Raw genomic sequence first — 22858 nt, forward strand, 5'->3', positions numbered from 1 at the left:
TAAGAGGTCTCCTAGTCCATACCTATATTTGGCAGAAGGAGAGAGAAATGCAGACAGGTGAAGTGCTTTGCCCAATGTCAGACAGAAAATAAGTCATAGAGCTATATCTCCAGGCAACTAGTCCAGTTCTCTTCTTACACTCAGTTCCCAAAGCAATCAGAAATATAGCCATTTGTGTCCTCAGGCCCGACCTATTTTGAAGCTGTTTTGGCACGCCTGTCAGGCGCAGATGTGTCTTGATAATAATGGTGATGAGAAATGAATGTGATGATTATAGCTGCTATTTCTTGAGTACCTATACGTTCCAGGCATTGTGCTAAGTACTGTGCATTATCTCACTTAATCCTGCTGACATTTCTTTTGAGGTAGATATTATTGTCCCAATTTTCATAAATGAAAAAATTCAAAGAATTGAAGTAACTTGCCCAAGATCGCACAGGTATTGAATGTTAGAACTAGAATTCCAGCCCAGTTCTGAAAGAATAACAAAGCTCAAGCTCTTTCCACAATCTTAGTATTTACCGAACAGTATAATCCAGAACATTAATTCAACAAGAGATAGATAGGTCTTTTTCGAAAAACGTTCTCTGGCCAAATAGTTTTGGGAAATGCTGCATTTCATATTCCACTCTGGAGAGTCACATTTCTCGTTCGTGTATTAAAAGATTTGAGAAGTCTTCAGTGAAGAAATCTGTTTATTTTTCCTTAACCCTATTTTTTCCCAAACTCTTTTTGATCAAAGCATCCTTTTCCTGAGGACATCTGTTAATATCACACAGGACCCTGGTACTGTCTGGAACGTAGTGTAAAAACACTGCACTAGATGACACAATCCATTCCATTCATCTTTACAATCCTCCTCACAGACTGCTGCTCTTAGGCCTGGCGTTTTCATCCTAACCGCGAAAGTGACCAAAGACTTGATGTCGCAAAATATTTCTTCAGTAAAAACATGCGTTTGTCACTTTGGGAACATCTCTGGTGACATGAAGGAATCTATACTTCATGGAACTTTGAGAGACCATTAGGCGTCTAAAATGTCAGCAGTTAGTGCGACTGTTTTAGTGTTGCCTGAATCACAGTAATATTTTGATATTCTTGACAATATTTTTGAGTCTTTCCCAAACCAAACCAGAACTGAGCCAGAAAAGTTTCACAGCTGATCATAACTTAACTCATGGAGTCAATTGCTTTGTGGAGCCTGAGGCCTCAAGCATGAGTCCCTGCTGCAAAGGCTAGAGAGGAAATCCTTGGATGAAGAATGCAAGCCTTCTCACATCGGAAATACTTTAGAGATTGGGATGTGATGGGGTGGGGTGGGAATCAACTTGCACAGCCCTACCTTTTCTTGCCTTTTTGTCATGCTTAGAGCAGATGTTGGAACTGTAATCTGGGCTCTGAACACGGGCATTCCATGTGGTGCTCATTCGAAATTCTCACTCTTCTTTGAAGCTAATGGCTTCCATCTTCTTCAAATGTATTGAACTTGCCACATGTATTTGTGCATTCTGTCTGTTTACAATTCTTATGGTGTGAGATAGAACATGAAGTAAACTATGAAGGTTATAAGATTTGAAGATACAGAATATGTTGAAGGTTGTTTTTCTTTTTTTTTTTTCTTAATAAAAATTTCCAATCCTCATCTGCCAGCCATTGTCCTTACTTTCCTCCTTATTGCTTATCACTGAAGAAATCTTGGCCATGTCCAGTTTTCTGGTGTAGCTCTCTATATAAAGGGAGGGAAGCATGAAAGTGGGGAGCCTACTACCTATATAACCAAAGAACAAATGAAATTAAATTAACGTTTATTGAGTACCTACTATGAGCACATCACTTTCACTTATTTAGTCTGCAAGACAACTCTCTAAATTGACTGGCAATTTTTGATGCTGTTATTGGTATTCTTAGCATGACTATGATTCAGTAGAAAGTACAATGAACTTGGAGTCAGAAGAATCTTTTTCCACTTCCTTCAGTCGTTCATTTATTCATTCAACAAACATTGTACTGAACACTTACTATAAAAGATATGCTTTAGGTGCTGGAGATACAGAGATGAATAAGGCATAGCCCTTGCCCTCAAGGATTTAAAAATTTAGTAAATTGAACAATCACATAATCAGAAAATTATAATTTGATAGGTGCAATAGTTTATTAGGGGAACACAAAGGAATTGTGGCCTGAGCTGAGTCTTAAAGAATGAGTAGGCACTGAGAAAAAGATGGACTGAAGACGGGCACTTCAGGCAGAGGGTATGGCATGAAGGAAGGTACAGAGGCAAGAGGTGTATGGAAGAGGGTGGGGAGGGGGCATAGTGGATACAGAGCCAGGGCTTTGAGGTCTATGTTGAACTATATGCAGTTCAGTGTTGCTTTTAAACTGGTGGATGTTTTATAAATTTATTTTCGTAGTTAATAGACTATGTTTTAGAGAAGTTTTAGGTTTATAGGAAAATAGAGCAGAAATAGTCCCCATATACTCTCTCTCCCCCAACCCTTTGCAACCACTTATCTTTTTACTGTGTCCACAGTTTTGCCTTTTCCAGAATGTCACACAGTTGGAATCATGCAGTATGTAGCCTTTTCAGACTGGCCTCTTTCACTTAGCAATATGCATTTAAAGTTCCTCCATGTCTTTGTGTGGTTTGATAGCTTATTTCTTTTGATTGCTGAATAATATTCCATTGTATGATGGACCACAGTTTGTTTATCCATTCACCTATTGAATGATATTTTAATTGCTTCCCATTTTTGGCAATCATGAATAAAGCTGCTATAAACATTCATGTGCAGGTTTTTGTTTGAATATAAGTTTTCAACAAATTTGGGCAAACCTAGGAGTGTGATTACTGGGTTGTGTGGTAAGACTATTTTTAGCTTTGTAAGAAACTGCCAAACTTTCTTTCAATGTGCCTATACTATTTTGCATTCCCACTCGCAATGAATGAGAGTTCCTGTTGCCCTGCATCCTTGCCTGCAGTTAGTATTGTCAGTATTTCAGATTTTAGCGATTCTAGTAGGTGTGCAGTGCTAGCTCATGCTTAATTTGCATTTCCCTAATGACATATGATGTTGAGCATCATATGCTTATTTGTAATCTATATATCTTCTTTGGTGAGGTGTCTATTTCAATCTTTTGCCCATTTCTTAATTGGATTATTTGTTTTCTAATTGTTGAGCTTTAAGTGTTCTTTTTATATACTGGATACCAGTCCTTTACCAGATATGTGTTTTGCAAATACTCTCTCCCAGTCTGTGGTTTGTGTTTTGATTAACTTAACAGTGTCTTTCTCAGAACAGAAGTTTTTCATTTTAATGAAGTCCAGGTTTAACAATTTTTTTCTTTCATGGATTGTGCTTTGGGAGCTCTACCTGAAAATCCACTGCCAAACCCAGGGTCAGGTAGATTTTTTTCATATGTTATTTTCTAGGAGGTTTTCTGTTTTCTTCTGTTTTGTTTTGTTTCAGAATAAGGAACTTTGGCCTTTTAATTCCTTTTGAGAGTTTCTGTAGTTGACTACTTTTTTCCTGCTATGCCATTCACTTTGAATCTGTATTACCTCAACTCCTCAGAGAGAAAAAGGACGGGGAGTCCTCATTTAGAAAACATTTCCTAATTTTACATTTTAAAAGTCAATATTTAAAAAGAAAAACCTTCTTCAACCCCCAACCCCTAAGCCCATCATGAATAATCTGGTTTAATACAAGTTAAGTCTATAAATAAATGTGTTCTTTTTCCTCAGAAATCACTTAAACAACTTTACAAGAATTACTGTTTTAATAAAATTAGAAATGAAAAAGGACAAGTTAAAACAGACACCGCAGAAATACAAAGCATCCTAAGAGACTACTACAAGCAACTCTATGCCCATAAAATGGACAACCTGAAAGAAATGGACAAATTCTTAGAAAGGTATAACCTTCCAAGACTGAACCAGGAAGAAATAGAAAATATGAACAGACCAATCACAAGTAATGGAATTGAAACTGTGATTAAAAATCTTCGAACAAACAAAAGTCCAGGACCAGATGGCTTCACAGGTGAATTCTATCAAACATTTAGAGAAGAGATGCAATCTTTGGGACTTCCCTGGTGGCACAGTGGTTAAGAATCTGCCTGCTAAAGAAGGGGACATGGGTTCGAGCCCTGGTTCAGGAAGATCCCACATGCCGTGGAGCAACTAAGCCCATACACCACAACTACTGAGCCTGCGCTCTAGAGCCCACGAGCCACAACTACTGAGCCCATGTGCCACAACTACTGAAGCCCACGTGCCTAGAGCCTGTGCTCCACAACAAGAGAAGCCACCCCAATGAGAAGCCCGCGCACCGCAGCGAAGAGCAGCTCCCGCTTGTTTCAACTAGAGAAAGCCCGCGAGCAGAAATGAAGACCCAATGCAGCCAAAAATAAATAAATAAAAATAAATAAATCTATATATTAAAAAAAAACATTTAGAGAAGAGCTAACACCCATCCTTCTCAAACTCTTCCAAAAAATTGCAGAGGAAGGAAAACTCCCAAACTCATTCTGTGAGATCACCATCACCCTGATACCAAAACCGGACAAAGATACTACAAAAAAAGAAAATTACAGACCAATATCACTGATGAATATAGATGCAAAAATCCTCAACAAAATACTAGCAAACAGAAACCAACAACACATTAAAAGGATCATACACCATGATCAAGTGGGATTTATCTCAGAGATACAAGGATTCTTCAATATATGCAAACACGGTGATACATTGTATTAACAAATTGAAGAATAAAAACCGTATGATCATCTCAATAGATGCCGAAAAAGCTTTTGACAAAATTCAACACCCATTTATGATTAAAAACTCTCCAGAAAGCGGGCATAGAGGGAACCTACCTCAACATAATAAAGGCCATATATGACAAACCCACAGCAAACATCATTCTCAATGGTGAAAAACTGAAAGCATTTCCTCTAAGATCAGGAATAAGGCAAGGACGTCCACTCTCACCACTATTATTCAACATAGTTTTGGAAGTCCTAGCCACGGCAATCAGAGAAGAGAAAGAAATAAAAGGAATACAAATTGTAAAAGAAGAAGTAAAACTGTTGCTGTTTGCAGATGATATGATACTATACATAGAGAATCCTAAAGATGCCACCAGAAAACTACTAGAGGTAATCAATGAATTTGATAAAGTTGCAGGATACAAAATTAATGCACAGAAATCTCTTGCATTCCTATACACTAATGATAAAAAATCTGAAAGAGAAATTAAGGAAACACTCCCATTTACCATTGCAATAGAAAAAATAAAATACCTAGGACTAAACCTATCTAGGGAGACAAAAGACCTGTATGCAGAAAACTATAAGACACTGATGAAAGAAATTAAAGATGATACAAACAGATGGAGAGATATACCATGTTCCTGTATTGGAAGAATCAATATTGTGAAAATGACTATACTACCCAAAGCAATCTACAGATTCAATGCAATCCCTATCAAATTACCAATGGCATTTTTTACAGAACTAGAACAAAAAATCTTAAAATTTGTATGGAAACACAAAAAACCCCAAATAGCCAAAGCAGTCTTGAGGGGAAAAAACGGAGCTGGAGGAATCAGACTCCCTGACTTCAGATCATACTACAAAGCTAAAGTAATCAAGACAATATGGTACTGGCACAAAAACAGAAATATAGATCAATGGAACAGGATAGAAAGCCCAGAGATAAACCCACGCACCTATGGTCAACTAATCTATGGCAAAGGAGGCAAGGATATACAATGGAGAAAAGACAGTCTCTTCAATAAGCGGTGCTGGGAAAACTGGACAGCTACATGTAAAAGAATGAAGTTAGAACACTCCCTAACATCATACACAAAAGTAAAGTCAAAATGGATTAGAGACTTAAATGTAAGACCAGGCACTATCAAACTCTTAGAGGAAAACATAGGAAGAACACTCTGACATAAACCACAGCAAGATCTTTTTTGATCCACCTCCTAGAGTAATGGAAATAAACACAAAAATAAACAAATGGGACCTAATGAAATTTAAAAGCTTTTGCACAGCAAAGGAAATCATAAACAAGATGAAAAGACAACCCTCAGAATGGGAGAAAATATTTGCAAACGAATCATTGGACAAAGGATTAATCTCCAGAATATATAAACAGCTCACACAGCTCAATATTAAAAAAACAAACAACCCAATCCAAAAATGGGCAGAAGACCTAAATAGACATTTCTCCAAAGAAGACATACAGATGGCCAAGAAGCACATGAAAAGCTGCTCAACATCACTAATTATTAGAGCAATGCAAATCAAAACTACAATGAGGTATCACCTCACACCAGTTAGAATGGGCGTCATCAGAAAATCTACAAACAACAAATGCTGCAGAGGGTGTGGAGAAAAGGGAACCCTCTTGTACTGTTGGTGGGAATGTAAATTGATACAGCCACTATGGAGAACAGTATGGAGGTTCCTTAAAAAACTAAAAATAGATTTACCATATGCCCCAGCAATCCCACTACTGGGCATATACCCAGAGAAAACCACAATTCAAAAAGACATATGCACCCCAATGTTCATTGCAGCACTATTTACAATAGCCAGGTCGTGGAAGAAACCTAAATGCCCAGTGACAGATGAATGGATAAAGAAGCCGTGGTACATATATACAATGGAATATTACTCAGCCATAAAAAGGAATGAAATTGGGTCATTTGTAGAGACGTGGATGCATCTAGAGACTCTCATACAGAGTGAAGTAAGTCAGAAAGAGAAAAACAAATATCGTATATTAACGCATATATGTGGAACCTAGAAAATGGTACAGATGAACCGGTTTGCAGAGCAGAAATTGAGACACAGTAGTAGAGAAAAAATATGGACACCAAGGGGGGAAAGCAGCAGGGAGGTGGGGGTGGCGGTGTGATGAATTGGTAGATTGGGTTTGACATGTATACACTGAGGTGTATAAAATGGATGACTAATAAGAACCTGCTGTATAAAAAAATAAATAAAATTAAATTTAAAAAATAATAAAATTTCATTTCAACTGTTAAAAAGAAAAAGAATTATTGTTTTAAAAATGTACCTAGAGAAGTTAAAGTACCCGTCATTTTCCCCCTGTAACAGATGGTGCTCAAAGATTCACATATCAAGGCCATTTGCTTAGCTCATCACAATTTAGTTGTTCTGTTAGCAGGCAGGCTTTGAATGTTCTTAATCACTCTTTTCTCCTCCTTGATAATGTCTGTACTCTGGCTTCAGCTCCCATGTGCTTTTGTGGATCCCTTTTACATTTTGAATACCAATTTCTTTTAAGATTTCCTTCAGGTACGACACAGGCTGTTTTGTGATGTCCACCAAGTCCTTAAGATTAATATTGATGTTTCTCAAAAGCTGAAAACAGCATGTCTAAAATGTGTTATCAGCTCGAGCTCATTTTCCATCTTCTTTCTTTTTCCTTTCATATGCAATATTGTATTGATGATTAGCAACAGGTTTGTAATTGGTTGTCACAACTTTGTTCAGTTGCTGTAATAGCCTTACAGGTTTGGAAGGTTCTTCTATTTGTAATCTCTTTAATCTCACGTACTTTTCACTGGCAGTGGGTCAGCATTCAGCTCTTTGTACCACTATTCCTTCCAGTGAAAGCTTATCCGATGAGCTCTCAGTAGACACTGTTAATGTGTGTCCCCCAACACTTTGCAAGACAAATATATGTACTCTAGGAGCACTGCCTGAACCTGATTTTCCACCAATATCATGAATATTTGCAAGAGCCTCATTCAAAGTAAATGACACCTCCATCCTTCCTTGATTTTTGGCAATCCGCAGTTTCCCAACTTCACCTCTTCCAGGACCTTTAACCCATTGCTGTGACAAATATTTAGGAACCTTCACCAGCCACACTCCGGTGTTCTGTTTGGCGCCGGTCAGGCTGAGTTCCCCTCTTTCCTCCATGGGTCTGTCGCCAACGGAGGCGTGCTGGCCAGAGCAGTGGCCCCAGGAGCTGGGGGGCTGTGGGGCAAGGGACCAGAGCACGGGGCAAGCCCTGGCCGGAGGCTGATTGTGAAGAGCCGGGGTCCACCTGCCCAGATGCTGGGAGCCTGGGGGACTTCTAGGAGTTTTAGAGTTTTCTGTTTTACATTTAGTTCTGTGATCCATTTTGAGTTTATTTTTGTGGAAGTTATAAGGACAGTGTCTAGATTCTTTTTTGCATGGGCATGTCCACTTGTTCCAGCACCATTTGTCAAAAAAACTATTCTTTCTCCATTGGATTGCCTTTGCTCCTTTGTCAAAAATCAGTTGACTATATTTGTTTGGGTCTATTTCTGGGCTCCCTATTCTGGTCCATTAATCTATATGTCTGTTATTCCACCAATACCACACTATCTTGGTTACCATAGCTTTATGCTAAATTTTGAATCAGGTAGTTTTAGCCCTCCAACTTTGTTCTTATTCTTCAATATTGTGTTGAATATTGTGAGTCTTTTTCCTTTCCATATAAAATATAGAATCAGAGGTTTTTGTATCCACAAAATAACTTGCTGGGATTTTTACTTGGGGTTACATTGAGTCTATAGATCAAGTTAAAAAGAAATGACATTTTAACAATACTGAGTCTTCCTATCCATGAACACAGAATATCATTCCATTTATTTAGGCTTTTATTTCTTTCATCAGAGTTTTATAGTTTTCCTCATATAGATCTTGTACATATTCTGTTTGATTTATGCATAAATATTTCTCCTTTTTTTGGTGCTAAAGTGTTTTTTTTTTAAATTTCAAATTCCAGTTGTTCATTGTTAGTATAGGAAAGTAATTGACTTTTGTATATTGGGCTTGTATCTCACAGCCTTATTATATTTGCTTATTAGTTCCAGGAGCTTTTTGGTCAATGCTCTGGGATTTTTTACATAGAAAATCATGTCATATGCAAACAAAGACAGTTTATTTCTTTCTTCCCAATCTGTATGCCTTTTCTTTTCTTGTCTTACCTTATTGCATTAGCTAGGAGCTCCAGTGTGATGTTGAATTAGAGTGGTGAGAGAGGACATCCTTGCCTTGTTCTCAGTCTTAATGCGAAGTCATCTAGTTTCTCAGCATAAGTATGATATTAACTACAGATTTTTTTGTAGATTTTTTTATCGAATTGATGAATTTCCCCTCTATTCCTAATTTGATGAGAGCTGTTATCATGAATGGATCTTGGATTTTGTCAAATGATTTTTCTGCATCTATTGATACAATCATATGCTTTTTCTTCTTAAGCCTGTTGCTGTATGATGGATTAAGTTAATTTATTTTTGAATATTGAATCAGCCTTGTGCACCAGGAATAAATTCCACTTGGTCGTGGTGTACAATTCTCTTAACGTTGTTGAATTTGACTTGCTAATATTTTGTTGAGGGTTTTTGCAACTATTTTCAATGAGATGTTGGTCTGTAGTTTTCCTTTCTTATAATGTCTTTGGCTTTGGCATTAGGGTACTGCTAGCTTCATGGAATGAGTTAGGAATTGTTCCATCTGCTTCTGTTTTCTGCAAGAAGTTGTAGAGAATTGGTATAATTTCTTCCCTAAATGTTTGGTAAAATCCACCAGTGAAACCATCTGGGCCTGGTACTTTCTGTTTTAGAAGGTTATTAACTGTTGATTCAATTTCTTTAATATGTTTAGGCCTATTCAGATTATATAGTCAATTTCTTTAATATATAAACAAGTTATCCTTTACATATTATATGTACAGATTATATATTTCTTCTTATATGAGTTTTGATAGATTGTATCTTTCAAATAATTAGCCAATTTCATCTAAGTTATCAAATCTGTGGGCAGATTTGTTTTGTTCATAATATTATTTTATTATCCTTTTAATGTACATGAGAGCAGTAGTAATGGCCCTTCTTTCATTTCTGATATTAGTAATTTGTGTCTTCTTGCTCCCTTTCTTGGTTAGCCTGGGTAAGGGTTTATCAATTTTATTCATCTTTTCAAAGAACCAGCTTTTCGTTTCATTGATTTTTTTTTCTATTGCTTTCCTGTTTTCAATTTCATTTATATTTGCTCTGATTCTAATCGTTTCTTCTCTTGGGCTTACTCTGAATTTAATTTGCTCTTCTTTTTCTAGTTTCCTGAAGTGGAAGCTTAGATTAAATATTTTCCAAAATCATTTAGATCTTTTTCCTGTTGCAATATATATGATTTTCCAACTACTTTCTGTTATTGATTTCTATTTTAATTCCATTGTAATGTGAGTATATAGTTTGTATGATACCTATGCTTTTAAATTTGCTAAGGTATGTTTTATGACACATAATGTTTATCTTAGTGAATGTTCCATGTGAACTTGAGAAGACTGTATATCCTGCTATTGTTGGATGAAGTATTTTATAAATGTCAATTAGATCTAGTTGATTGATGGTGCTATTCAGCTCAATATATCCTTACTGATTTTATGCCTGCTGGATATTTCAATTACAGACTGAGGGATGTTGAAGTCTCTATAATAGTGGGTTCATCAGATTTTGCCTCAATTTTGTGACACTCTGTTGTTAGCCACATACACATTAAAGGATCTTATGTCTTGGAGAATTGACCCCTCTATCACTATATAATGCCTCTCTTCCTTCCTGATCATTTCCCTTCCTCTGAAGTCAGCTTTGTCTGAAATTAGCTTGCTTTTGATTAATGTTAGCATGGTATATCTTTCACTATCCCTTTACTTTTAATCTACCTTTATCTTTATATGTAAAGTGTGTTTCTTACAGATAACATATAGTTAGTTGGTTATTGTTTTTTTATCCACTCTGGCAGTTTCTGTCTTTTAATTGGTATATTTATACCATTCACATTTAAAGTGATTATTGATATAGTTGGATTAATATCTACTATATTTGTAACTGTTTTCTATTCATTGTCCATTTCTTTGTTTCTTTTTCTGTCTTCCACTCTTTCTGCCTTCTCTGGTTTTAATCAAGCATTTTATATGATTCCATTTTCTTTCCTCTCTTATATCAATTATACTTTAAAAATTTTTTAGTGGTTGCCCTAGAGTTTGAGATACACATTTATGATTTATTCAAGTTCGCTTTCAAATAACATTATAGCACTTCAGAGGTAGTGCAAGTACCTTATAGCAGAGTAGTCCCAATTCCTCCCCCCATCCCTTATAGCATTGCTGTCATTTGTTTTACTTATCCATAAGCTATAATCACTGAATACATCTTTGCTATGATTATTTTGAGTAAACTATTATCTATTAAATCAATTAAGAATAAGTAAAATAAAAGATTTGATTTTACTTTCATGAATTCCTTCTCTAATGCTCTTCCTTTCTTTATGTAGATCCAAGTTTCTGACCTATATCATTTTCCTTTTCTGAAGAACTTCTTTTAACATTTCTTATAAGGCAGGTCTCCTGGCAACAAATTCAATCAATTTTTGTTTGTCTGAGAAAGTCTTTATTTCAACTTCACTTTTGAAGAATAATTTTGCTGGATACATAATCCTAGCTTGGTGTTTTTTTCTTTTAACACTTTAAATATTTCACTGCACCCTCTTCTTGCTTGAATGTTTTCTGAAGAGAAGCCAATGTAATTTTTATCCTTTTACCCCCCTCTAGCTTCTTTAAAGATTGTCTCTTTGTCTTTGATTTTCTGCAGTTTGAATATGATATGCCTAGGGGTCAACTTTTTGGTATTTGTCCTACTTGATATTCTCTGAGCTTCCTGGATCTGAAGTTTGGTGTCTGTCATTACTTTTAGAAAACTCTTATTTGATATTACTTCAAATATTTCCTCTGTTCCTTCCTCTCTTTCTTCTTCTGGTATTCCCATTATGTGTATATAACCTCATTTGTAATTGTACCACAATCTTTGGACATTCTGTTCCATCTTTTTCATTTTTTTTTATCTTTGCATTTCATGTATAAAGTTTCTATTGACATCTTCAAGCTCACTAATTCTTTACCATCAAAGGCATTCCTTTATAGTGGGTTGGTTTTTTGTTTGTTTGGTTTTTTTTTTTGATAGCCAACTTTTTATCTTTTAATTCAATGTACTTAAACTTTAAAAAGGTTCACCCATTTCTCCTACACCTCAACCCTCACCTCTGGGAGCCACCAGTCTGTTCTCTGTATCTATGAGCTTGGTTTGTTTGTTTGTTTATCTATTTTTTTAAAATTCTGCATATAAGAGAGATCATACATATGGTATTTGACTTTCTCTGTCTGACTTATTTCACTTAGAATAATGCCCTCAAGGTCCATCTATGTTGTTGCAACTGACAAGATTCCATTCTTTTTTATGGCTGAGTAATATTCCATTGTGTATGTTATACCACATCTTCTTTATCCATTCATCTACTGATGGACACTTAGGTTGTTTCCACATCTTGGCTATCATCAATAATGCTCCAATGAACATGGGGGTGCATATATATATATATATATATATATATATATATATATATATATATATATATATATATATCTGGGTTAGTGTTTTCTTTTTCTTCAGATAAATACCTAGGAGTGGAATTGCTGGATTAATTGGTAGTTCTATTTTTAATCTCTTGAGGGACCTCCATACTCTTTTCCATAGTGGCTGCACCAATTTATATTCCCATCAACAGTGCACAAATGTTCCCTTTTCTCCACATCCTCGCCAACACCTGTTATTTCTTGTCTTTTTGATAATAGCCATTCTAACAAGTGTGAGGTGGTATTTCACTGTGGTTTTGATTTGTATTTCCCTGATGATAAATGATGTAGAGCATCTTTTCGTGCACTGGTTGGCCATCTGGATGTCTTTGGAAAAAAATGTCTATTCAGATGTCCTGCCCATTTTTAAATTGGGTTGTTTGGGTATTTTGCCATTGAGTTGGATGAGTGCTTCATATATTTTGGATGTTAGCCCTTATCAAATATATGATTTGAAAATATTTTCTCCCATTCAATAGGCTGCCTTTTCATTATGTTGATGGTTTCCTTTGCTGTGTAGAAGCTTTTTAGTTTGATGTAGTCCCACTTGTTTATTTTTGCTTTTGTTTCTTTTTCTTTTGGTGTCAGATTCAAAAAATCATCACCAAGACTTATGTCAAGTAGCTTACTACCTATGTTTTCTTCTAGGAGTTTTATGGTTTCAAGTCTTTAATCCATTTTGAGTTAATTTTTGTGTATGATGTAAGATAGTGCTCTGGTTTCATTCTTTTGCATGTGATTGTTCAATTATACCAACACTATTTATTGAAGAGACTATCCTTTTCCCATTGCATATTCTTGGCTCCATTGTCATAAATTAATTGACCACATATGTGTGGGTTTATTTCTAGGCTCTCTATTCTGTTCCATTGAGCTATGTGTCTATTGTTATGCAATACTATACTGTTTTAATTACTATAATTTTGCAATATAGTTTGAAATCAGGGAGTATGATGCCTCCAGCTTTTTTCTTCTTTCTCAACATTGCTTTGGCTACTTGGAGGCTTTTACGGTTCCATACAAATTTTGAGGTTGTTTGTCCTATTTCTGTGAAAAAAATGCCATTGAAATTGTGATAAGGATTGCACTGAATCTTATATTTCTTTGGGCAGTATGGACATTTTAACAATATTAATTCTTCCAATCCATGAGCATGGAATATCTTTCCATTTATTTGTGTCTTCATTTTCTTTCATTAATGTCTTTTAGTTTTCAATATACAGGTCTTTCACCTCCTTGGGTTTTTTTAAATGAAAAAATACTTTATTGCTGAAAAATGCTAACCATCATCTGAGCCTTCTGAGAGAGTCACCACCTCCTTGGTTTAACTTATTTTTAGGTATTTTATTCTTTTTAGTGCAATTTTAAATGGAATTGTTTTCTTAATTTCTCTTTCTGATAGTTCATTATTAGCAGATAGAAACAGAAGTGATTTTTGTGTATTGATTTTTGTATCCCACAACTTTATTAGTTCTAACAGTTTTTTGATGGAGTCTTCAGGGTTTTCTATATATAATATCATATCATGTACAAATAGTGATAGTGCTGCTTCTTCCTTTCCAATTTGGATGCCTTTTATTTATTTATTTATTTTGCCTAATTACTGTGGCTAGGACTTCCAATACTGTGTTGAATAAAAGTAGCAAGAGTGGGCATCCTTGTCTTTTTCCTGATCTTAGAGGAAAAGCTTCCAGCTTTTCACCATTGAGTATGAAGTTAGCTGTGGACTTGTTAGCCAACTTGTCAGCTAATATGGCCTTTATTAAGTTGAGGTAACACACTTTTTGAGAGTTTTATCATAAATGGATGTTGAATTTTGTCAAATGTTTTTTTCTTCATCTATTGAGATGATCATATGATTTTTATCGCTCATTTTGGTAATGTGGCATATCACATTGACTGACTTGCAAATGTTGAATCATCCTTGCATTCCTGGAATAATTCTCACTTGATCATAGTGTGTATGATCTTTTTAATGTATTGTTGACTGGTTTCCTATTATTTTGCTGAGGACTTTTGCATCTATGTTCATAAGGAATAGTGGCTTGTATTTTTTTTTTCTTATGGCATCCTCATGTGACTTGGATATCAGGGTAATGCTGGCCTCGTAAAATGAGTTTGGGAGAGTTCCTTCCTCTTCAATTTTTTGGAAGAGTTTGAGAAGGATAGCTATTAATTCAATTGTCTTTGAATGTTTGGTAGAATTCACCAGTTAAGCCTTCTGTTCCTGGACTTTTGTTTGTTGGGAGGTTTTTGATTACTGATTTAATTTCCTTCTAGTAATCAGTCTGTTCAGATTTTCTATTTTATCATTATTCAGTCTTAATACATTGTATGTTTCTAGGAATTCATTCATTTCTTCTAGGTTGTCCAAATTGTTGGCACATAATTGTAGTCTCTTAAGAGCCTTTGTGTTTCTGTGGTATCAGCTGTAATATCTCATCTTTCATTTCTGAGTCTGCTTCTGATGCTTGGTTTATCTCTGCAGACTGTATTTTTAGCTTTTTAATATGCCTTGTAATTTTTGGCTGAAAGCTAGACATGATATACTGGGTAAAAGTAACTGAGGTAGTTAGACCAGTAATGTAAGGTTTTATGCTCATCTGACTAAGAGTTAGGCTGTGTTTACTGTTTGCTGTAACTGTGGTGTCAGAGGCTAAAATTGTCTCCATAGTTCTTATCTTAGTCTCTTCATGTGGTCTTTGGATGTCCCTGGAAACTTCTTAAGTAGGGTCTGAGACTTGCAGTGGTTTTTTTTGGTTTGTTTTTGCTTATTTAACATCTTTATCGGAGTATAATTGCTTTATAATGGTGTGTTAGTTTCTGCTTTATAACAAAGTGAATCAGCTATATATATACATATATCCCCATATCTCCCCCCTCTTGCATCTCCCTCCCATCCTCCCTATCCCACCCCTCTAGGTGGTCACAAAGCACCGAGCTAATCTCCCTGTGCTATGCGGCTGCTTCCCACTAGCTATCTATTTTACATTTGGTACTGTATATATGTCCATGCCACTCTCTCACTTCGTCCCAACTTACCCTTCCCCCTCCCCGTGTCCTCAAGTCCATTCTCTACATCTGCGTCTTTATTCCTGTCCTGCCCCTAGGTTCTTCAGAACATTTTTTTTTTTAGATTCCATATATATGTGTTAGCATATGGTATTTGTTTTTCTCTTTCTGACTTACTTCACTCTGTATGACAGACTCTATGTCCATCCACCTCACTACAAATAGCTCAATTTCATTTCTTTTTATGGCTGAGTAATATTCCATTGTATATATGCGCCACATCTTCTTTATCTATTCATCTGTTGATGGACACTTAGGTTGCTTCCATGTCCTGGCTATTGTAAATAAAGCTCTGGCAGTGTTTTTAGCTGCAATCCCCTGTTATACAGGAGTGCTGTTAATGTGGTGATAAAGTGTGGGTAGAATGGAAGCATTCATTAGTCTTATGACTAGGTCTCAATCTTTTAGTGTGCCTGAGTTGGGTATTTCCTATCCCCCAGGTCAGTTCAGCTCTGGTAAAACCCCAGTCAGTTAGGCTCTGATAAAAGTTTTCCTTGAGGGCAGACCTTGTTAAAGAGAATAGAGAGGTCTGGATATATTTCAAAATGGCTGCTTTTCCTCTCCCCTTGCTAGAAGGACAAGAGAATTTTTCTCCAGTCTTCACTCTGAGAACCTGGTAGTGCTCTTGCAGGTAAAATGCATGAAAGTGTGGAGAAGCCCCTAAGGCTGGGCCCACTGGGGATTTTTAGCCCTTGAGCTAGTCCACACTGAGCATCTAGCAATTTGTCGATTACAGTTTTAAAGTATTCTTACTGATACTGGCTTCAGCTGCAGGCTTCTTCACCTAGTCTGCTATGAGTCTCCATATCCACCGGTCTGTCTCTCCATCTTAACAGAACAGCAGTTTGCCTTGTGACCTCAATTCTCTGATGGATCTAGGAAGTGATTTTAAGTTTGCTCAGTTTTTTCTTATTGTGAGTATGAGAGTGATGGCTTTCAAGTGCTTGACACGTGAAGCCAGAAATTGGAAATATATACATTTATTTTTTAATTTTCAAAACACATCTAGAAAAACATGAATCTTTCTGAAGTTTCAGCTTACCTGAAAATATGTACAGGCTGTGTGGCTTTGTGTAGTTAATTTAATCCATCTCTTCATCTATAAAATAAGCATAATAATAACTACTTTGCTGGATTGTCATAAGACCTAAATGAGATATGTAAAGCATCTAGCACAGTGCATGGCTCATATATATTCAATAAATGTTAGCTTTAGTTATGGTGTCATTTATCTTCATCAGAACCCTAGGCTTGAATAGAGACAAAGTGTACAAAGTATTCCCTAATTTAGAAGATGAAGAATCAGAAGAAAATGGCCCACTTGCCTTATTGTCAGTTTGTGATTGAGTCAGGACCAGACTCAGGCTAGGACTGCTGCTGGCTTCCATGGCCCTGATGCTATTACAAAACCCCCTTTTCTTAATATCAGATAGCAAACAGACTGGCCACATTGATCAAAACCTGTCAGATCTCAAATTTACTACTATAAAAGCAGTTCCAAGGACTGCACAGCTGTCTGTCCCACTCTGATGTATTTGTGGGGTTTGCCTGCAGAAAGCATGATGGTTACAAGTAGAGGGTATTAGAATGATAGAGAAATGTAGACTGTTACCACGGAAACAGACATGTGACAGTGGTAGTGCTCTGAGTAGGCATGAAAAAGGTTCTGAAGCGTATAGAGAAAATAAATCAATATATCTAAAAAGGTATAGAACTCAGCAGAGGTTACTGCTTTTGCTCTGGTCAAGATGCTCATATCTAATATGGGATAGTTCTAGCTCCCTGGTATTTTCTCTCTAGAAGACGGGAAACCACAACGGCCTCAAACAAAAGAAATGAGAATGGCAGATATAGAACCAGGGCTTAGAGGACCATGTTGAAACTCATAAGAATTATTTACTGGCCATGGTGGTTTTCCGTCTTCTAGAGAGAAAATACCGGGGAGCTAGAACTCCTATACTGCTGAAATGATGTACTCACTAGCACCTATGGGAAGTGCGATACAATCTAAGGATAATCTTGTCCATATTTTTTCATCCTCATTTTTTTCTGAGGGATATGCCAAATGTCCACTGAATAGATGGAAGCTCTCTGGGAGCCCTTCTGTGACACAAGAAGAAGTGGAAGATAGGGCTTTGAGCCCCTGTTATGCTCAGCACTCTTCATGGCATGGCCATTTTGGAAAATAAAGATAAAAATTTTAGTTAGCTCCTTGCCTCCCACTGTATACCAAATCTATACCAGATTAATTAAAGATTTAAGTACGAAAAATGAAATCATGAAAGAACTAGAAAAAAATATAAAGAGCTACCTATATAATGCTGGTGTATCCAAATTTAAAATGATAATGTAGAAATGTAGTTTTGACATAGAAGAAAGTTATCAAACAACATTTTTATTTGATCCCACTTTGTAAAAATACATATTTATATGCATAGGAAATTTCTAGATATGCAGAGAATGTTAATAGTGGTTACTTGTGAGTAGTTTTTTTAAGCTATTTTTTTTCCTTTTTGCTCCCCTTTTCTATGTATGTAGGTGTGCATGCATTTAAGTATGTATAATGAGTAGGTATTTCTGGTATAAAATAATAAAAGTTAACACAATTTTTTTAACATCTTTATTGGAGTATAATTGCTTTACAATGGTGTGTTAGTTTCTTCTGTATAACAAAGTAAGTCAGCTATACGTATACATATATTCCTATATCCCCTCCCTCTTGCTTCTCCCTCCCACCCTCCCTATCCCACCCCTCTAGATGGTCACAAAGCCACCGAGCTGATCTCCCTGTGCTATGTGGCTGCTTCCCACTAGCCATCTATTTTACATTTGATAGTGTATATATGTCCATGCCACTCTCTCACTTCGTCCCAGCTTACCCTTTCCCCTCCCTGTGTCCTCAAGTCCATTCTCTACGGCTGCGTCTTTATTCCTGTCCTGCCCCTAGGTTCTTCAGAACCTTTTTTTTTTAAGATTCCATATATGCGTGTTAGCATACAGTATTTGTTTTCCTCTTTCTGACTTACTTCACTCTGTATGACAGACTCTAGGTCCATCCATCTCATAAAAGTTAACGAAAAATTTTTAACTTCCCTTTCCCTCTTTTCCCTTGTAGATATAGGTCAAACTTCCCTTGTAGATATAGGTCAGACTTCCTCCAGGAGTTTATTTTTCCTCAACTAGCCAGTATAATTCCTTAAGTCTCCCCCCTTTAGTACTTTCTTATTCAACTGTAAGTTCTCTGAGGAGAGTTGTGTTTCATTATTTACTGTGCCTTCCCTAGGTGTGCTCAATAAGGACTAGGTGTATGGTGATCGTCTGATTTCCTCAAAGCCTGATTTGAAGTCTGATGTAATAGTACTTACCCTTTAACCAGCTGAAATGGTCAGAAACTTGGCCAGGGCTAACACAATCTGTCTATGAGGCCAATGGCTGCAATGGCTGTCATCTCACTGCTTTCCCAGGCTGAGGTGGCTGACTGGTTGGCTGGTAGCTGGTTGATGGGGTTAGGCCTTTCTGTGTAAATCCTTCCCCAAACAGCTTTCTGGTTCAAGGAGGTGGCCCTTCTCAGGCTGCCTCTTAGTCAGTAGTATCTGTGCAGCTGTGCTTCCTTGCCAGAACCTCTGTGTACATTCTCAGAAGCTCTCAATGTTGTTAAAAACATAAAAGATAGGCAGGAAACAAAGAAGAACAAGAACTGGGAGGAGAGAAAGAGAGAAAAAATGAGGATAAAAGAATGGAGGATCCATGACCTTAAGTGCAGCAGGTTGCTTAACCCAACCATAAACATCCCCTGCGCATAATAATACCTACTGTTGCACGTGAAATTACTTTGCCAGGGAAGTCTACACTGACATTGGTTTTCGAGGGACCTGTGCAAGCTCTGATGGCCACGCTGGCAGCCCTCCAAGTTAGAGACTTTACTGACTTCTGATTGAAGTCTGCTCAGACAGAATCTTTGATAGAGCCTGCTTTTATAGGTAAAGATCATTCCAAGCTTGTTGCAAGAATAAAATGAGATGATAGATGGAAATAGATTTTTTAGTCTATAAAACAATATACAAATGCTGGTCTTTTTGTGAGCTCCTGAGGGCACTGACAGGGGTTTAATGTTGTCCAGTAGGGTCTTCATGGGAGTTTGGAACAGATTTTTAAATATGTGCACCTAAAGAAAATCAAATCCACCTACAGAATGAAGTGAATTGAGTCCCCAGTAGGGAAAAACGTGCCTGCATGTCTGGGAGACACCTAAACTGTGTATGTCTGAGGAGTGATTGTTACCTAACTATATGAGAAAAGCCTTGGGTTTTCTGAGCGCCCTCAATTGATTAGAAATGTTTTCTTTAGAAGTAATTCCCCAGAAAATGCTTGTGATTTCATTGTCGATGAAACTGTTGACACTTCTTTTAAAGTGTCTGTTAACTTATGCTAAATTACAGTGGGAGTGCATGTGGCCCCCAAATGAATGTATTATGGTTGCACTGTTTTAATAACTAACAATTTGAATAACGATAAGGAAGTGACTAAAAAGTAAACTGCCGCTGCTCTGCTCCTTCCATGAAAATGACCCTTTTTTCCTTCCAGCTTCAACACATGAGACTTCACATCAGTTCCTGACCTGAATGCGTGACTCTTCAATCTCAGGACTTGCATAATTAATGGAATGCCGTCCTAAGGTTGTTGAGTTCTGCATTTCTGGGCATTTCATCTTTATGGCGAAGTACCCATTCCCTCACTCCAAAGACTAATAAGCCTGAAAGACTTTTCTTCCTAGGGAAGAATCTTCCTTGTAACTTTATTGTTACAACAGTCAGAGACAGATTGGGGAGGTTTGATAGTTGGGCGATACCTTGCCAATAACCTGACCCTTGGCATGGGGCTCCCTCAAATTTGCAGTGTCTTGGGGATTCCTCCTGTGACTGTCTTGAAGAATAAACACTTTATGTTAATTTCCAGTGACTTAATTTTCCATTTTCTCTTTTTAACAGGTCCAGTTAAAAACAAGAAAAAGGGTAAGTCAAGCTCCTGATTTTGTAAAATTGCTGTCACGTCTTTTCTAAAATTAGAAGAAAAAATCAAAGGAGAAGGATTTTTATATTCGTTCAACGCTGGTTGTCCATTATTTTACTCAATCACGTGTGATCTTCTTGAGTATTGTAGCTTCCAAGGAATAAGAAATATATATCATTTTTCAGTGATGATCCTTGAAAGATAGAATTGCTTCCTAGCAACATGTGAAAGTTGTTTTTGCTTTTCTTTCTTGCTCCCTCTTCCATACAATTCATTTTACATCTCTTTCCTTCATTCTTCCTTACTCTTTCCCCTGCCCTTCTCCTTTCTCCCTTTTTTCCCCTCCTTTATCAAATCAGTGGCCAGGTATGAATGAAGCCCTGAGACTGCTTGTAGGGACTAGGTATACTGCCTCCTGAAAGATGTCAGTACCCTATTTTTTGGCCTAAAAGCTATCCCTCTCTTATTTCTCAGATAGTCAGGGAAGGTATTTCTTGCTCTGGGGTTTCAATATCATTTTCTCTGTGATGGAAAAACTCAGCTGTAGCAGTACCCTGATCATTTAGTCTTTTCCAAGAATCTCCTAGTTGAGTGGATCCATTGTGCCATTGTTGGGTCTGTAAGTCTCCAGTGTACTTGCAATGGGAATGGCCCACAAGTTTGTACGAGTGCTTGCCTGCTTGAAGAGGAGAACCCAAAGACAGAACAGGTTCCAAAAGACAGGACCAGGCAATGTGGTCCACTCCTTAGGACTAAAAGAACCAACCACGAAACCAGTTTTAAGTACCTATTTTTTTCTGTGTTCTGACCTGGGAGGAAAATAGCGTGAAATTCATGAGTTTTCATTAAAATGCTCTAAGCGAAATGATTCTGTCTGTTAACATTTCTGGAGCTTTACAGAGTAGATTATCAACCCCAGACTAGGCCCAAAAGACCGGCTTCAGCTGCCCCCTGCCACTTCTCTGAGTACTAGGGTACTCTGGTGGCTTGAGATGCCATGGCCCACATGGGAAATCTGTGTCCCTGTTGTAAAGAAGCTGAAGAATGGCCTGGCCCCTAAGGACCTGAGCTGAGCAAAATTGGGAAATAGCCAGAGAACTGGAGTCAGTGAGGAAAACTTTCTTTGTGGAGCCTGGGCATTCACCAAGCTATTCTGTCTTTTAAGAAAGTAAATGTGACTTCCTTTTTTTTATATAAATTTATTTATTTATTTATTTATTTATTTTTGGCTGTGTTGGGTCTTTGTTGCTGCGCACGGGCTTTCTCTAGTTGCAGCGAGCGGGGCCTGCTCTTCGTTGCAGTGCACGTGTTTCTCATTGCGGTGGCTTCTCTTGTTGCGGAGCATGGGTTCTAGGCACGCGGGCTTCAGTAGTTGTGGCTTGCGGGATCTAGAGTGCAGGCTCAGTAGTTGTGGCACATGGGGCTTAGTTGCTCCGCGGCATGTGGAAACTTCCTGGACCAGGGTTCGAACCCGTGTCCCCTGCATTGGCAGGCGGATTCTTAAACACTGTGCCACAAGGGAAGCCCAAATTTGACTTTCAAGTGTGTAGTTTTCCGTTTTTATCACATCTCTTTAAGACAGAAATTTTAACAAACCTAGAAAGCTCCCCTGGCCTGGACAAGGACACCCTCTGCTCCTAACACAAGCCCAGGGATGACTTCCTTTCTTTCTTTCTTTTTTTAAATAAATTTATTTATTTATTTGTTTATTTTTGGCTGCATTGGGTCTTCGTTGCTGCACGCGGGCTTTCTCTAATTGCAGCGAGCGGGGGCTGTTCTTCGTTGCAGTGCATGTACCTCTTATTGCTGTGGCTTCTCTTGTTGCAGAGCATGGGCTCTAAGCATGTGGGCTTCAGTAGTTGTAACACACGGGCTTCAGTAGTTGTGGCATGCGGGCTCAGTAGTTGTGGTGCACTGGCTTAGTTGCTCCGTAGCATGTGGGATCTTCCCGGACCAGGGATCGAACCTGTGTCCCTTGCATTGATTCTTAACCACTGCACCACCAGAGAAGTCCCCTTCCTTTCTTTCTTAATAGGTAGACTTGAGAGCACTTTCTAATGATAGCTACTAAGTTTTTCTTCCACTCACTCATTCACTAGACAGTGAATAAGCATCTTGTAATTGTCAGGAAGAGAGATACAGAGATGAAGAAAAATGGTTCCTACCCTCCAAAATCTCCCGGTCTAGTTGGAATCACAGAAGCACACACAAATAACTGAAGTTCAGTATTTTAAAAAGTGCAGTCATAGAAGCATGAGCTTCTCATGCTTGGTCCCACATCTCAGAGAAAACATT

General features: G+C 37.4%; 1 protein-coding gene and 1 pseudogene across 4 annotated transcripts in view; one reads left to right on the forward strand and one right to left on the reverse strand.

Moving 5' to 3' along the window:
• The window catches only part of EDA (ectodysplasin A), a 362845-nt gene that overhangs the window by 328607 nt on the left and 11380 nt on the right, over window positions 1–22858 (forward strand). For all 4 annotated transcript variants that reach the window (XM_068533738.1, XM_068533739.1, XM_068533734.1 and 1 more), the window contains exon 3: window positions 20542–20565. In XM_068533738.1, the coding sequence (XP_068389839.1) occupies window positions 20542–20565 (24 nt within the window). The remainder of the gene's footprint in view (window positions 1–20541; window positions 20566–22858) is intronic.
• Window positions 7219–7962, reverse strand: LOC137757239 (general transcription factor IIF subunit 2 pseudogene; annotated as a pseudogene).

This window comes from Eschrichtius robustus, chromosome X (assembly GCF_028021215.1).
Source record: "Eschrichtius robustus isolate mEscRob2 chromosome X, mEscRob2.pri, whole genome shotgun sequence".
Classification (NCBI taxonomy): domain Eukaryota; kingdom Metazoa; phylum Chordata; class Mammalia; order Artiodactyla; family Eschrichtiidae; genus Eschrichtius; species Eschrichtius robustus.